The sequence below is a fragment of the Monomorium pharaonis genome, chromosome 2 (genome assembly GCF_013373865.1).
Source record: "Monomorium pharaonis isolate MP-MQ-018 chromosome 2, ASM1337386v2, whole genome shotgun sequence".
Taxonomy (NCBI): domain Eukaryota; kingdom Metazoa; phylum Arthropoda; class Insecta; order Hymenoptera; family Formicidae; genus Monomorium; species Monomorium pharaonis.
The window spans coordinates 32,752,983-32,769,968 of NC_050468.1; the positions used below are offsets into that span (position 1 = coordinate 32,752,983).

The following is a 16,986-nucleotide window of genomic DNA, read 5'->3' on the forward strand; positions in this document are numbered from 1 at the left end:
ACGAAATCGACTTTGAAGTTTTTCCAATTCGAATAATTCGATATGCGATTTATTTTCTTGAAATATGTATTAATATTTGACACTCGCATATGCATTTCATTGGTCACGTATGTTCTTTCTATCGTCTACATTTTATATATCATACCTGTTTGTTCCTTTTGTAATGTGTCGGTTATAAATTTCTTTTCCGGTGAGGAGGTATCGTCAGACTTATCAGGTTTTTCCATTTGTTCCATTTCGTACTTTGATTTATAGTAATCTAATTTTTGATTTATAATATTAGAATCTTTAAAACCTGTAATAACAAAACATTATTAATAGTAATAATATAAGTCAATGCTCATAAATCCTTAATTTAATTTAGGTTTCAAATCTTTTAATAAATGCTAATTTTTAAAAAAACTTTCTGTTAACTTTTGTTACTAAAAATAATATAAAAATATATAAAAATAATATAATAACATAAAAAATGACTCTTTTCCATAATAAAAATCCATCCATAATAAAAAAGGCCGTGTAGGCGTGAAAAGTGTGCGTTTAATCGTGCCGTATTGTTGCCGCTTTTCCGCGATACTGATTAGTTCTCTCGCTTGACTTCGAGTTGCGAGAGTTGTAACTTGACAGTTTAATTTTAACAGTTTAATTAAAACAGGCGCGCGCAAAGCGCGCGCTGCGTGCTAGTCTCTTTTTAAAAAGTGCATGTAACATCGATACTCGCATATATCGAATGTATCGAAGTTGCCTCTTTTCCGCGATGCCGATTGATTCTCTCGCTGTGCTTACTTCATGTTGCAAGAGTAGCTGTCATTACGATTAAATTTTGACAGCTGTCAAATTTGTATAGATATGATCTATACAATTATCGACGATAAGTAGCGCGCGCGTCTCTGGTGTCTAGTTACATAAAAAATTACTTTATAGAAATAAAAAATAAAATATTTATTATTATAACGTTATTACTTTGTTTTGATTATTATCATATTATTACTTAACCGATTATATATTTAAAGACAAATTTTCTGTATTTGAATTTATTACAAGCATTTCTAATTAAAACTAACACAATTTTGTAATTATAAAAATAATTAAAAATTATAATTATTATTTCTAATTTTTTTATTTATTATATGCTATATTTATCATATCAAATTTTTTTTATTTATTATATATTTTATGTAGAGGTAATAAAAATATTTTAGGTATACTTTATACTTTTTTGTATTATAATATTTAATAGACATACCTTTTAACTTCTTTTGTCTCTCATGTTTAACAATAGTTTCGGGGAGGACAATATTTAACACGCAAATAGGCTGCTGAGGTGGTTCTCCTTTAGCAACTTTCGGTTCTCGCATGAACAACATTCTTGCTACTGGATCCAATAACGGGTCTTTTACTTTTACATGGAATGACAATCGATTCTGTCGAAAAGCCCTGAACGTGAACTTCAACTGCATGCCGGATTTCGTTACTGGCACTAAGTTTCCACTGAACTCAATATAAAGGTCTCTTCCGTCAAGTGCCTATTAAATAAACACAAGAAAAAATTAAATTAAATATTAACATGTTATTTTTTAACAATTGTTAAATAGTAATATAATAAAAAAGAATATATTATCTAAAACAAGTATATCAACAATATTAATGTCTATTTTATAAACAAGATAAAAGCTTTTAAAAAAGAAAAATTTATCTAAATCTAATAAAAATTATCCCACAAAATTTATTTTTAAAAAGATTATACAATCAAAGTAGTTTAATATTTGTTACATTATATTATAAAAATACCTCAACATCGCGGCTTTTAACGATTTCCATAAATTCCTCTTGTCTTTCCAAAGTGTGCATGCCTTCCTTACCATCAGTCATGCATAATATTCGCAACGTAGCTTCTAACACGTCCATTCTCTTCGAGTATATTACAAAACTGAAGAAAGAAGCGTTTGTTTATATTAACTCAAGAGAATTAAAGAACTGGTGTTATAATATATATAAATAACAGAAAAACGCTCACTTTGTTATATATGGCACATGTAAGGATGCTTCATATAACTCCGTTGCCATTTTTGGTACTGCGCTAATATTTCTACAATCCATCAACCAGAATCGTGCTGAAACGGTAGTGGTGAATGACACCTTATCATTCATGAAAGTTAATGGCGTTGATCCAGTAACATCTTCCCACTGTGACTCATTTGTTCCACCTAAAATTAATTGATTTTTGTTATTTTGACATTTGTTACTGTAGAAAAAAAATTCATATCTTAAAAATATAAAATCAATTTTTTGTTCTTCTTTGCTGTGTGAGCAATATAATAATAATTAACTTCCAAGAGACATTATAAAAATTAATGATCAAGACTAAAATTAAAATTGCTTGTAAACGTTATAATTTGATATTGAATTTATACAAACTTCCTCGTTGGGGAAAAAGTTATTAGTATGATCAAATTAATTTATAAAGTTAAATGAAAATGTTTTAATTAATTTAATTAAGTTTTCTTTTATATTGAATGTTAGTAATTATAAATATTTCCTTTTTTTAAGAAAATAAGTTTGATTTTTCGTATTTATTTTGCTTGCTTGCTCTGAAATTCTAAAATGTTCATAGATACCCGCGATGCTGCACAAGAGCCGTAACGTAGGTGTCTCTCCACCATATTGATTGATCATCCCCTTGTTCGCGGCTTGTGGCACGGGGATCGTAAGTGTTATCGGTTTGTGGAACTTTCGTCGCCTGGGTTCGATCGTAATCACTGGTGAAACAGCAACGCAATTGCCAAGCAGTTTAGCTGTGAGTTCAGCCGGAATAACGTGCGCCTAAATACAAATGAGAGCTTTACATTTTTTTCATTATTCGTCCTCTTATGATCTCTTGCAATATCTTACAATCTCTTGCGATATATCAGTCAAATTTACAGATTTAACTACCTGTAAGCCAACTTTAATTTTTTTTGTTAATGCTCCTGGTGGAAAAACGGCCTGCACATGGTTCGCTACGCTGGATAACAAAATGCAGCCTTCGGCGCCGATAACATGGACTTCTTGCTTAATTCTGGTTACAATGGCGAAATATTGCGGGAAGTCTGTAGTAATTATGCGAATAATTCTACCTGAGTGTGCAACGCTCATCTGAGGATCTAAAAAACAATACCTTTGTTTAATTATAAAATAATATATTAAAATTAAAATTTGTAAGCATTTATTAAGATTGTGTAATAATTAATTTAAATATATTTTACTAAAAAAACAATTCTAATAAATCACGCATAATTGTAGAAAAGATTTAAAAATAACAAAAAATAGAAATTTCAAGGATATATGTATAATAAATTTGTGTGAGATGCAAAAAAATTTTTGGTTAATATATAAATTTTATGAAATTGTACCATAAGGCGTATTAAAAAGAGTATCATCATTATCCACTGAGTTATCGTGTTCCTTCCACGTTTCACCATTCTCACTTCGCAGGATAATAATTTCCCGTTCTTTGCGAACGGACGCAAAGTGCGGTATGTCAATTAAGACGGGTCTGAAATGATTTATTTCCATGTAAACCCGAATATTAAAGAGTTAACGTTAGTATATTTTATATTTATTTTATACACACACACACACACACACACACACACACACACACACACACACACACACACATATATATATATTTTATTATTAGGAAAAAAAAATTTTGTAAATAGTTTTGATATCTAATATGTCGAAATTAATTAAAGTACCCTAAAAATCTCGCGCCCACTGGGCCCATCTCGATAATTCGAGTAGCGAGCGCCTCTCCTTCCATCAAAGGGGGCGGATTCGGCACTTTACTTGCTTTTACTAGTCTACATGTTACGCGAATCGGCATCGTTGCTCTTCGAGGCGGCACAATAATCCGTACACCGCTGTGTCTGCATCCCTTCATGGCACCACCACGTGCATCGACCAGAAAACTTATTAAAAATCTGTAAATCCAGACCTTTGTAATTTCTTGCACCCATTTGATTTTTTTTTCCACGTAAATTAACCATTGATTTATACTTACGATCTAAAGTGCAGCTTTCTACAAAGAAAAACATACATTCTTAGATTAAGTCTGAACAAAAATCTTTTAATAGAAGTTATATAATTGTGTGAATATATGATTATATAACGGTATATTATCTTATTGAACTAATCGATATTTACCCCAGATTCAGTCCGTCGTTATCAAATTCATTTTCTGCTAAACAGTAGTTATTGATTTGTGCAAATTCCTTATCTTCTTTTGTAACTAAAATAAAAATAATTATAAATCTCATATGCATGCACTAATTTTTCCAAAAAAAAAAAAAAAAAAAAAATTAAGTTATTTTAATTTACAAACTTTATAATATTTGTATATTTTTATTTGAATAAAGAACTAAAATACACATACTTCAAACAAAAAAGAGATCAAAAAGTTCGAAAGAATCAAAAAATCGATCTAAAAACATAAATTCCTTTAAAAGTTTCAAAATGATTTTATAATGATCTCAAAGTTTATACATGACTCTCAAAATTCATTATTTGTTAGGAAATTATAAACGTTAAAACAAACTCTTTAAAACAACTTAAATAATAAAATTTATCTCTTTTACTTTGTCTGTGCACAGGGTCATCCCTAGTAACATCAATAGGCAACGAATCATCCCTTAAACTCTTCATCAAATCTGCTGTAAGATATCGATAAGGTTGTTCATTAATTAATGCGTCAGAACCTAAAAAGAGAAATTATTCTTTGCAAAAAGTTTAATTATTCTCAGCATTCTTTGCATCTATGCACACATACCTCCTTCATCTTCCGAATCAGACATAAAACTAGTCTCTTGCAAGCTTTCCGGAGCTATTACTTTGTACTTTTCTTCCCAATTTTTGTTATCTGGAGTCCCATTGTCATAAGGCAATCCCTTCAGCACTTCCATCACAGAGATATATCCTAATTTTTGCGCTATATTCAGTGCCGTTAAACCATCCTGTGACAACAGGTTTTATAAATTTATTAAAATCTACTCAGGATAATATTCTTTTTGAGCTAAATTTAAATTAAAGTTTATAATTTACATCAAATTAATTTAATTACTTTAAAAGTTACATAAACAAAAAAACTAACTCAGATACAAGTTACGTTAAGATTAAATTAAATTAAAAATTAATTTTGAAAAAGATTATTTATATATATTAAATTAGAAAGTCATAATTTTTTAAAATTAAATTATTCAAAACAATTATAATATAGAAAAAAAGGTAACAAGTTAAAATTTACATATTTTAGAAATAATTATTTAAAGTTTAAACATTAAAATTAAATAAATTAACATATAACAATATCAGTACATTAATTCTTCCGACTGATATACGTTTAAACGTATTAATGAATTAAGTTGATCGTCTAATAATCTGCATCAGATCTTAGTGATAAATATAATTTTTCAATTAATTTAATTTAATACCCCGGCTAAAATATTATTTTTTGCAATAAATTTATTTATTAGTTCTTTGGGGTGATTTTAAGATGCTCTTGAGCATCGATATTTAGCTTTAGTAACTGTGTTGCAAGACGAAACCTGTTGGCACGCAGTTTATATGAGCTAAGAATTAAATTAATAGAAAAATTATATTTATCATTAAAATCCAATGCAGAGTTTTAGGCGATCTGCTTAATTTATTGTTTTGACTAATTTAAATTCAAAGTTATTAACTTTTAACTTTTTAACTAATTACTACTCTACTAATAATATAAAATTTATATTTATAATATTTTGCAATCTTTAATTCTTAATTTATTCTTATAGAAATTGTAAAAAATTTTATTTATCTAAATGCCTAAAGAGGCAAAAGTTTATCTAATTATCTTAACAATATAATTATAAAACTTTAAATTATTTTATAAGCAATAGTTATATTTAATCATTTTTTAATATTATTATTATTATTATTAATAAATCAATAAATAGACATTATAACATAAATAAACAATTGCATACATAGCAATAATATATGTTGCTTACATTAGTGCACGCTTTATGTGAAGCATTTCCTTCCAACAAAGCCGTGACGATATGAGCTTGACCCTGTTGGGCCGCCTGATGAAGCGGAGTATAATTCTGATTAGTTCTAACATCAATCGCGGCGTTATGTTTCAATAAAAAGCGTATCATTGACAAATTTCCGAAGTGTGCAGCCACATGTATCGGTCTATAACCAGTTTCTGTTTGACTCTCAACATCGGCCCCGTTCTTCACCAAGATAGAAGCCACCCTAATGAAATCTTCTTGGGCGCATAAATGCAATGCCGTAAGTCCGTTCTGACAGATTGCAATGAGAAAAAATTGAGATAACGAAAAAATAGTGCATCCATCATTGTTCATGATTTTGTATTTCATTAAATTTAAATATTAAAAATTAATTCAATATAAAAAATAACTTTTTTTTAAGTTATATTAACCAAAAGTTGATACAAGATATTACTTAACCAAATTACTAATTTTATAGTTACAAACAATAAGGAATATATGTAAATATATCAAAAATAATTTAAGAAACACTGCGAAAAAAAGAAGTTCAAAAATTTTTAAAATATATACTATATACTATATACTATAATTTTGATTTGATGGAATCAGGAATATTAAATAAATAAATTAAATAAAGAATCATATACAATTTGTACAACTAAGCTCGTATACCTAAAATCGTAATCTATAAACATGAAATATTTGAGGAAAGACCAATTTACCTTGGCTTTGTGATTGGGATTGGCACCATGCTCTATGAGCAAATTTGTCATATCGTAATGTCCTTTTTGGGCACTTAAATGCAACGGGGTGAAACCCGCTTTGGATTCCGCGTTCGCGTTCGCCCCTTTCTCCAAGAGAGAAGAGGCAATATCCATCTAGCCACATGAAAGGGATCGTTTTTGCAAAACAGTTAATAGCGACAATAATAAACATTATAGCATAAACATTCACGCGTTAAAGAAGGCATCTCACGCGTTATCATAAAATTCGTCATTATTTCGAGATAAGTTTACCTGGTTTTTGCGAGCAGCGATATGTAGCGGAGTGTGTCCATTTTGTGATGCAAGATGAGGCGAAGCTCCTTTCTCTAATAAGAGAGTCGCGATGTTTGGATGCTCATAGTGACCCGCCAAATGCAAGGGTGTGATATCGTTCTGAAACGTTAAACATATGTCTGCATAATTCAATGGAACTTATTTGGAAGTCAAAAGATAATTTATACAATATCGCGTAATAAAAAAAAACACTCAAAATTTTAGATAAAATTAATAATTATTCTTCAGCTTTTTAAAGATCCATTTCAAGTTTTTTGCTTATGTAGAAATTTTCATAGTAGTTCAAAGTAAAGTAACATTATGTAATTATTAATACACAATAATAAATAACATTAAAAAAATAAAACTACTACATTAAATAAGAAATATTATTTTCTTTTTCTTTTTTTAAATATCTAAAGATCTTTTTATCTAACTCGATGTAATTTAAGTACATATATAAATTAATATACACGAACCTTTCCTTGGACATCAAGTTTGCTTTCTTTTTGCAAGAGTATATTTGCGACATTCATATTCCCGTATTTAGCTGCGATATGTAAAGGTGTGAAGCCGTTTTTCGTTGCAGCCTTGAGAGAAGCTTTGTTCTCCACAAGAATGGCCGCCACCTATTTGTTAAAAAGATTTTGTTACAACAAAATTTTACGGAATCTTAGTCTTTACTTATACGCTTTTTGCAGTACATAGCATTTATCTTTCAATTATTTCAGATAATCTTTTATTACTTTAAATAACCTTCTTCCAATTTAAAAAAAAAATAAATTTTATGTTTTATCCTATATTGCATGTATAGAATAAAACTTATATATAAATAAATAATATGTGTATTAAGCAAAATCAAAAAATATTGGATTACCTTCTGAAAGAAAGATGCCCATTAGAAATGAGATATGTATTGAAAATCAATGTATTAGTATGTTCGAGCGACATGACACAGTTACGGAAATAACGACAAATTAGAATTGTCGGAATTAAATTAGCGTTTGTATTTAATCACATTCACGTTCATACGAACTCTACGAAAGCGTTAGTAAATTATTTATGAGGCGCGTAGAAATATAAAGGAAACTTGATAGATATGTGCGGTTTTTTTTTGACGCAAGGCTTGACAATCAATATCGAAGGAATGAAACGATTGCCAAATGTCACGGGGTAAAATTACGTTCAATCTGGCTACCTTCGTGTGATGGGATTGTTCTTGTGATAATAAGAAATACATGTAGGGATAAGAGAAGAGAAGTGGCGATAAAATAAAACGAAATGAGAATGTAATTACAGAATGTAGTTTGAAAAGTATAAAATTATTCGAGTATGCGTGAAAATAGAAGAAATAAGGTAACATAAATAATAAACAACGTAACGAAAAAGTTTATTATATAACGGATACAATGATAGATAAACGTAACATAAAATGTATATTAAACGTAAACAAAATTATATTACAATAACAGAAGGTGCAAAAAAAAAACAGAGTATGTGCGATGAGAGAACGATGAGAACGATGTGCACAGGTGCAACAATGATAATGACACGCTGCGTGTCCGCAGCGCCGGCGGCGTGTCCCTCTCTCTCTCTCCGTCCTAAATAAGATACTCGCGTCGTCGGGTCCAGAACAGATACGTTCTGTTTTGCATGGCGACGTAATCCGCTATTTGCGCGTACTCATTGTACATTACCTCCTCTTGACCCTCCTTCGCCGCGATATGAAGCGCCGTGTACATATCTTTCGTGGCGGTGTCCACGGCCGCGCCGTGCTGCAGCAGCAACATAACAATATCGATATTTCCTAATCGGGACGCTATATGAAGCGGCGTTTGCTGTTCCTACAAAATAACGACGAGAAAACGAGTATTAGAGGGTGCGGCGAGAATTCACTTTTTTTTCGCGAAGCAACAAGGTGAAAGCGTGAAGGTGAGACTCGTGATTAGAAAAGTTTCCAGTTTACAAAATCAGATCGTGTGTTCGTGTCGTATCGTGCCTTAAAGATTCAAGTGGCATATTGAACGAGAAAGCGTGAAAAACAAAACTAGGTTCTTCTTACTTGTAAATTGGAAGATCACGCACTTCAATTATCAAATCGCCAGATAAGAGAAGTTAAATTTGAACTTCGGTATATGAGACTGGTTAATGGTTCATGCTTTTGTATAAAGGGGGTGCGTATATGAGTGAGATCATTTGTACGTATATAAATGATCTGGATTTCTAGATGACTTTCTAGAGTACAATTTTTCTTTTTGGTTTTTTTTAGGAGAGGTACTCGCTGTCGTTAAGTTAAATAAGCGGCATGATTCACTGGCTGAGGGTCGAGAAAGCGACAAAAAGGGAAAGGCGAGGAGGGTTGAAAACGAGGAGGGTTTTGGAATGGTTTGGAACAACACGCTCTACTTACCCTTGCACGAGCATCGACTTGGGCACCATTTCTTAGCAAAATTCGAATAATGTCTGTTTGATTAGCTCTAGCTGCCAGATGCAGGGGTGTTTCACCCCTAACAGTTGGCACGTCAGGATTGGCTTCATGCTGCAGTAGGAATATCACGATATTCATACACCCCATAAAACTGGCCACATGTAATGGAGTCAGCCCGGACTGCAAAACACACGTATTGTCTGTTAATATCTTGATTTCTTGATATGACTCCAGAATTAATTCCATCGATTTTTTGTTTTATCGTTGTCGTTATCATTCCGGCGATCGATGTCTCGAAAACTGACGAGGAAACAAGTAGAAACGATCGTGACAGAAGATCACGTCGGTTAATTTCGTCAGTTTTGTTTTACTATTAAACGCACGACCCTTTAACCAGTCTTTGAGATTTACCGATCGATTTTATTTTTGCGGGGCACAGAAGAACGGATGAAGATTCCTCTTAACAATGTTAATTTCTTTTAAAAAAATACCTAAAATTTAGGCTTTGAATAAATCGAAGAAGATAATAATGCTTATAAGAGCCGACACAAGTTGTTCTGTATACATTTAAACCATTTTACTATCTGTACATACAAGTAAATTTAACTTTTATTATTTTGTGCAAAATTTTAAAATGTGTTTGTTTACATTTTATTGCTAAAAAAGTTACAATTGTTCAAGTGTTTTAGTCAATGCAGATTGTATGCACTATCCATTCTATTATCTGAACTATTGCGACAAATTTTAACTTATTGACCACATCTATGTAACTTGACTTCAATTAAATACAATTTAACGTATCATATTGACAACTGATTCCTATATCTGTTTGTTATTCATTGAGAAAAACCCAATTATAAATCGAGACGTTAACGATATTTTTTTTAATAATAAATCTATACACATGAACAATTTGTAACAGCTCTTATGGATTTCATTATTTTCTTCGATTAATTTCTCTTAACAACGTTAATTGCGATCAAAGTGCGACACATATCGATGTTACGTTTTAGTTGTACTCCGAATATATTATACGTTCTCATGTAATTAACGAAAAAAAAAACACGACTTCACTTCTGTGCAAATGCGATCGGTATCGCAATTTGGCTTCGTAATATTCCATCGAACATTGCTATTGACACTGTGTGAAAACATTTGTGATTTACAGCGAGTAGAAACATTTATGAAAACATGATTGCGAGATGATGCTTGACGGTGCGAAAAAAAACGTGTTGCTTTACCTCCGTGGTCGACTCGATGGACGCGCCATGCTTCAACAGGAGTTCCACCACCTTGATGCGGTTCTTCTTGCAAGCGATATGGAGCGGCGTGAAGCCATTGAGAGCTCGAGCGTTCGGATCGGCTTTACGATCGAGTAGCAACTTGGCGACCCTAGCGTGGCCGCAGTGCGCGGCAACGTGGAGCGAGGTCAAATAATCGATGGTAACTTCGTCTACTGGCGCCCGATGAAACATCAGCACTCTTGCTGCATCCACGTGGTCTCCTTGCGAGGCCATGTGTAATGGTGACAGCCCATTCTTTAAAAACAATTATTTTTAACTTAAAAAAGTTATAAAACAACAGATTGTGAGGCATATATGTAGAAAAAAAAAGTATATATATATATATATATATTTTATAAGCTGAAAACATTTTAAATCTGTAAATCACGTAGACTCTACGTCGTAGAGAATAATATTTTTTAATAATTATATATTTATAGTGTCCGACTCTGAATATAATTGTAATCTTGATGTTAAAATCTTAATATTTTTTCAGTTTTATATAATGTTTTCTTTCACAATATATTGTGAGAAAAATATCGAGAAAAATTGTTTAAAATTTATGGATAATCGATATAGGAGAAAACTTACAGCAGAGTATTTGCCAGAACTTACCTTGGTGCGCGCGCTGATTGGTGCCGAATTTTCAAGAAGAGTGCTGACAACTTGTTCGTGTCCTGATCGCGCTGCACAATGTAGCGGAGTTAAACCATCTCTGGTTTTGGCATCGATTTGTGCCGAATTCTCCAACAATATCTTAACCATATTATTCTTGCCCCACTTTGCCGCCACGTGTAACGGACTTATATTATGCTGAGAAAAATGGATTACATTAAAATATATTCAGTAATTATTAAATCATGATATTAAACATTTTTAACTATTTAGAAAATAATCAAAATTATGCTATTTCTTAGAAAAAGAGAGAGAGAGAGAGCGAGAGAGAAAATAATAAAATATATATTTCATTATTATGACGTTAAAAACGTATAATCGTACATATATGTCACTTTAAATTGCGGTTCTACGTCTTTGGAATAAAACACGGTATATTTTCAATTTCAGAAATTTACTGGTTTTAAGTTATTTGTTAATTTCCTACTTTATTTTTGCTATATAAATTAGAAAATGTATCTTACCTTAGCTAAATAATTTACATCGGCTCCTCGTTTTATTAATAACCGTGCTATTTCCTCGTTTCCATAATGAGCGGCGATGTGAAGAGGGGTAAAACCACTTTTCGATGTCACATCGGGCTTATGGTCGTTCTGTAACATTTCATTCATTACAACGATATATTTTAATTAGTATTTTAATTTGCTTAATTATTTTATATTTTTATTTCAATTTTTTTTTGTTTTATAATTATCTTCTTACTTGTAAGAGTAAATCAGCGGCTTTGCAATCGTCTTTCTTCGCGGCGATATGGAGTGCCGGTAATCTAACCTTGCCCTTTAAGTCATTCTCAAGGAGTACGCTGACCACTTTATCGTGGCCTTGTTGCATCGCCACAGCAAGCGGTGTAAATCCATCCTGAAAAACATCAAAAAGTAAGAAAAACTTCAAAATAATCGAATTATTCAGAAATACAAGTTAAAAATACAAGAATTTTGAAAAATTGATTTTATTTTAATTTTACATAAAAGTTACGCTCTTCTTTGACAGATTATTAATTATTTAAAATAGCCCAGATTCTGTCCACTATTACACAAGTAAAAGTAAATTTTATAGAGATAAAAGTTGAACTTATTAAAGTTACAGTAACATAAATCTGTAACTAAGTGATCTATTTCAGAAAAAATGGATCAAGTTTACCTCAGTCGCGAGACTTTGATTTGCTCCATTGCTGAGCAGAAGTTTGACGACATGATCGTGATTCTCCTGCGCAGCCATATATAAAGGAGTGAATCCATTTTGCGATTGAATATTAACTGCGGCACCAAATTGAATGAGTATATTGACTATTTCGGACTGGCCAGCTGGAAATGTGCAAAATTATATATGTAAAAGTACAATTATGATAGAGTATACGCGTTTAGGCAATAGAAACTATCGATTCTTACCTAAGGAAGCTATGTGTAACGCGGTATTTCCTTTCTTCGTTGCCGCATCTACCTTTGCGCCTCTTTTTAATAGCTCGGTTACTATCTCGACATGACCATCCTTCGAAGCTAAATGCAGGGCATTTAAACCGTTCTGCAATGGGATGCAAATCTTATTATTATTACAATATGTATATCAAGAATAAATCAATTTTACAATCGATAATTTAAATCAAATTTAATTACTTTATTTAACTAACAGTTAAATGTTAAATATTAGATTAAAGTTAATTAATTAATTAAAACTAAAGAATAGGCTTTTATTTTATAGATATTTATATAAAAACTATTATTATTAAATTTAATTGTTTAAAATAATACTGAGATTTGATTACGTAAAATTAACGTACTTTGGTAAATAATTTAATTAACATTTTCAGTTGAACGCTTACCGAGTTGGCTGTATTAATATCTAAGTCGGTATCAAGAAATTCGACCACTTTCTCGAGATTGCCAGACCGAGCAGCGCGAAGAAATGCTGTCGTGTCATCAGCCTAAATGCAAATATTGTATTCTATAATAAACTATAAGAGCAAAACATTTAAAGGGTAAGTAGAAAAGATAATATGGAAAATGGAAGAGCATCGATTAAATATAATAAAAAAAAGAAAAATGCATAATACAATTTTTATAGATACAATCTTCAAGAATTTGTAACGATGATATAATCCTTCGTATAATCCCTGTCCTTTTACCCTTACACATTTGACACTTTGCATCATTATTATCCTTCTCATTAATTAAGAGAGAGAGAGAGAGAAAACATTTTTTTAAAACAGCTTTATATGTATATTTATATTTACAAAACTTAATTAATATTATATCTACAAAAACTCGTTCTTTTCCTTCAAACAGCTTTGAAACTTTTCGAGACTTACGTAAATCTACAGAATATAAAAGCTTAAAAAAATATATAAAATGTTTGTAAGATTAATTAATCTTGGATCTATGATATTATACACGGAATATATATATATATATATATATATATTTATATAGAAAAGAAAAAATTTTATATAAGATTTAAATATAATAGAAGAATTTAATAGAATGGATCCTAATTTTCTATATTAATTTAATAGAATTTAATAATTGAATATTATTATTTAAAAAAATCTTATTTTAATATTTTTCTTAAACAGTTATTTACTGGTAATCGTTCAATGTCTGGAGTGATTCCGCAAAGCATCATTAATCTAAGATTACAGTTAACTAACTCATAATTTTCTTAATTTCTCTCCAGGGAGAAACGGGTGTTCCGCGTATCTCACCCCTCGGTTTACAGCCCGCTGTGAATCATCACGATAAGGAACCATGTCAGCCAGGTGGTCTGCCCCGCGTCAACGCTACCTGCGCGCGCGCGCGCGCGTGCTACGTCACCCTGACCTTTGACCGGTAACTTCTGCCGGCTCCTACATAGCGCCCGATGAATTGCGCCTTTACAGCTTTTTGGTCGTGACCGGCTTTCGCCGCGTTCCTCTTTGACATCGATACGTGCCGTATTCGCCAACTATCGCGCCTGAACGCCCTATCCGGTCTATTTCGCGCACCACCCTGTGATAGTCCATTCTCCTTTATATATCCTATCTATCACCTTGGAGAAGCAATGCTGTCCAATGTGACACCCTCTTGTTAATAAAACTATAATTGGAAATTGGTTAGCAATTTAATTAGCTCGGATTCTCATGCGACTTTATGAGGATCGTTTCTATGATAATGAAGTCGTAGCTCCATCGCGAGACGTATTTCTCCTCTTTTAATCATCGTATCGAAATTTCTACTCTGTAAAAGTAATACAACTGCGGATTCCTCTGTACTAGATTTTAGAAATTCTGATAGAAATTTAATATTGGCAATATTACATTGGCTAGTGATTAATTATTTCTTTGAGTCCTAAAATTCTTTGAGTCCACTATCGATGATAAGTAAATTTGTAGTAGATAAGTAATTAATCACTAGTCACAATTTAATAGGTACTGCTAATATTAAATTCCTATAAAAGAACGCGTTAACAATCTCCGATCGGGTATTGCGATTCCGACTCTAACCGTATATGTATTATAACTATATGTGTGTATGCGTATGTGTGTGCGTGTGCGTGTGTGTGCGCGTGTGTGTTACTTTTTGACTCTTATGAGTCATGGTATCACGAGATCCTCGACAAGACGACGAGTCTTGATTCTAAAGCTAAGAGGTAGGTATACCTCTAAAATTCTACCGCTCATCGTCTTCTTCGATCGGTCAATTCGGAGTGGACGGGAAAGAGGGTGCATGCACGAAAGAGAAAGACAAAGGCAGAGAGAAGAAAGAGAGAGAGAGAGAATGAGAGCTTGCCGGCTTCGAACCGCTATGCCGCTTCTGTTGGAGACCGTACCTGGCTGGTATTGTCGGTGATCGCGACCATCGCGACTAATGGCTGGGCCAGAAAAAGCACCTCTCGATTTTACTCGGAGACTGCTGATGTCGGCCGGTACGCACGCACGCACGCACGCACGCACGAGACGCTTCGTCTCTCCTTTGACACCGACCGCGCGCGTCACACCACCATTTGTGCACACATCCCTTGGGGGTGCGCACGATAACGCCAGGAAGAGAGAGAGCTTTAGACGGTAGGAGCCGCCCTGCGGGAAACACACAACGGCGCAGAATCGAGCGACAACGATCTCGCATATAGAGGGAACACCACACGGGGGTGCCTTGCACCGAGGGGGTGGCTGCCGGCTCGCTCGCATTCTCCCCAAGAGGCACACATGCGTCGTCCGTCTTCCCACCGCCGCCGATCCCTCTCGCGCCCTTCTACGTACAATTCCAGCATTGTTCCCTTTCTCCCTTACTCTGTCACGTTGCGCCAGTGCTGTTTTAATAGGAAAAATCTCTTTCGCTTTTTTTTTTACATTCCCCTTCCCTGCCTTTCGTTGCATTTGGAACCTTGACAGATCGCCACTTTGAATTGCGTAACTATAGAATGCACATATTGTTTTTATGTGAGATATATTATATATTTTCAAAAATAATGTCTCTTTGATTTCTACGTTTTGAATTAAAACATGTAAATTTTAAACAAACAAATAAATAAATGTATTTCTATGTACGTATGAATGTGTACGTGTGAATGTGTAGGTATATCTTCAACAAAATTCTTATAAAACAATTTAACCGATAAAAATTTAAATAATTGTGAGTTGGCATTAAAATGTCTATAGAGTAAAAAAATACAAAAATGTGTTTAAATGTGTTTAATTTAAAAAGATCGTATATATTTCTTAACATATTTATTATGTATAATTGTATGTATGTTAAACATAATTAAATTTACAAATGAGCTAATAATAATAGCGTGTCTCTCGGGTAATATTTCTTATATAATTTTACATACATTTTCTAGTTTTTTTTTTCGAATTGCGCGCTATTACTTTTGGTCTTGAAACGCAATTAAAATGAATTAGAATAGTATAATCAGAATATTATATTAATTATCAGTTTGATAATAGTGATATGCTAACAAATATCTATAAAATTTTACCACATCAAGATGTTGTAAAAAATTTGTTTAATTGCCTTCCTATTTTGTTTTTCTTTTAGACATTTTATTTTGAAACACAACCTCCCTCTTGATTTTCTCATTTAATCCTGTCGTTACATCCGACCTTTTCTTTCAATCTAGCGTGTACACTATGGAACAGCTATAGGAGACTTATAGTTATAAGGGTGCGATGTGTGTGCTGTAGAATCACCATCAAGCTTGGTTTACCGACGGGGAAGGTGGAAACAGTTTCTGAAGAAACCATACCAGCGGTAATAGCGCGCACTTTTCCATGTGCAAGATATAAGGGGTTGCGAGAATTGCAAGTGATGCATTTCGTATTCGAGGCGCCACATGCAAATACCATCCATGCTCAAAAATCATCCTATTTTCAACCGAAAAAATATCTAACCAAATATATGCAAGATTGAACTGGAAGAGAATTGCTACTCAACGTGAAATATCTTAATTCTTAAGCCACGGAAGTTCAAGATACTATCGCACATATCGTGCGCATTGGTAAACTTTAAAGAAATTGCAAAACATAAAATACATAAAAATATAGTGCTTATGTCATAGAT

The 16,986-nt window shown here is 32.5% G+C and overlaps 1 protein-coding gene across 9 annotated transcripts in view; it reads right to left on the reverse strand.

Annotated features, from left to right (window-relative positions):
- Nucleotides 1-16,986, reverse strand: part of LOC105837307 (ankyrin-3) — a 31,896-nt gene that overhangs the window by 12,304 nt on the left and 2,606 nt on the right. For 2 of the 9 annotated variants that reach the window (XM_036283532.1, XM_036283533.1), the window contains exons 1-27: nt 15,257-16,085; nt 14,154-14,523; nt 13,275-13,376; nt 12,844-12,976; nt 12,596-12,759; nt 12,158-12,313; nt 11,920-12,048; nt 11,396-11,593; nt 10,739-11,035; nt 9,480-9,677; nt 8,767-8,913; nt 7,549-7,698; nt 7,049-7,189; nt 6,755-6,910; nt 6,027-6,323; nt 4,808-4,991; nt 4,617-4,736; nt 4,186-4,270; nt 4,043-4,060; nt 3,738-3,962; nt 3,390-3,532; nt 2,932-3,140; nt 2,616-2,820; nt 2,015-2,204; nt 1,789-1,927; nt 1,244-1,523; nt 146-295 (exon numbers count right to left, since the gene is read on the reverse strand). In XM_036283532.1, the coding sequence (XP_036139425.1) occupies nt 146-295; nt 1,244-1,523; nt 1,789-1,927; nt 2,015-2,204; nt 2,616-2,820; nt 2,932-3,140; nt 3,390-3,532; nt 3,738-3,962; nt 4,043-4,060; nt 4,186-4,270; nt 4,617-4,736; nt 4,808-4,991; nt 6,027-6,323; nt 6,755-6,910; nt 7,049-7,189; nt 7,549-7,698; nt 8,767-8,913; nt 9,480-9,677; nt 10,739-11,035; nt 11,396-11,593; nt 11,920-12,048; nt 12,158-12,313; nt 12,596-12,759; nt 12,844-12,976; nt 13,275-13,376; nt 14,154-14,198 (4,261 nt within the window). In that variant the 5' untranslated portion in view covers nt 14,199-14,523; nt 15,257-16,085. Of the gene's footprint in view, nt 1-145; nt 296-1,243; nt 1,524-1,788; nt 1,928-2,014; nt 2,205-2,615; nt 2,821-2,931; nt 3,141-3,389; nt 3,533-3,737; nt 3,963-4,042; nt 4,061-4,185; nt 4,271-4,616; nt 4,737-4,807; nt 4,992-6,026; nt 6,324-6,754; nt 6,911-7,048; nt 7,190-7,548; nt 7,699-8,435; nt 8,914-9,479; nt 9,678-10,738; nt 11,036-11,395; nt 11,594-11,919; nt 12,049-12,157; nt 12,314-12,595; nt 12,760-12,843; nt 12,977-13,274; nt 13,377-14,153; nt 14,524-15,256; nt 16,112-16,986 lie in introns of those variants that run through there. The other 7 variants (XM_036283529.1, XM_036283528.1, XM_036283530.1 and 4 more) reach the window with 7 other exon arrangements.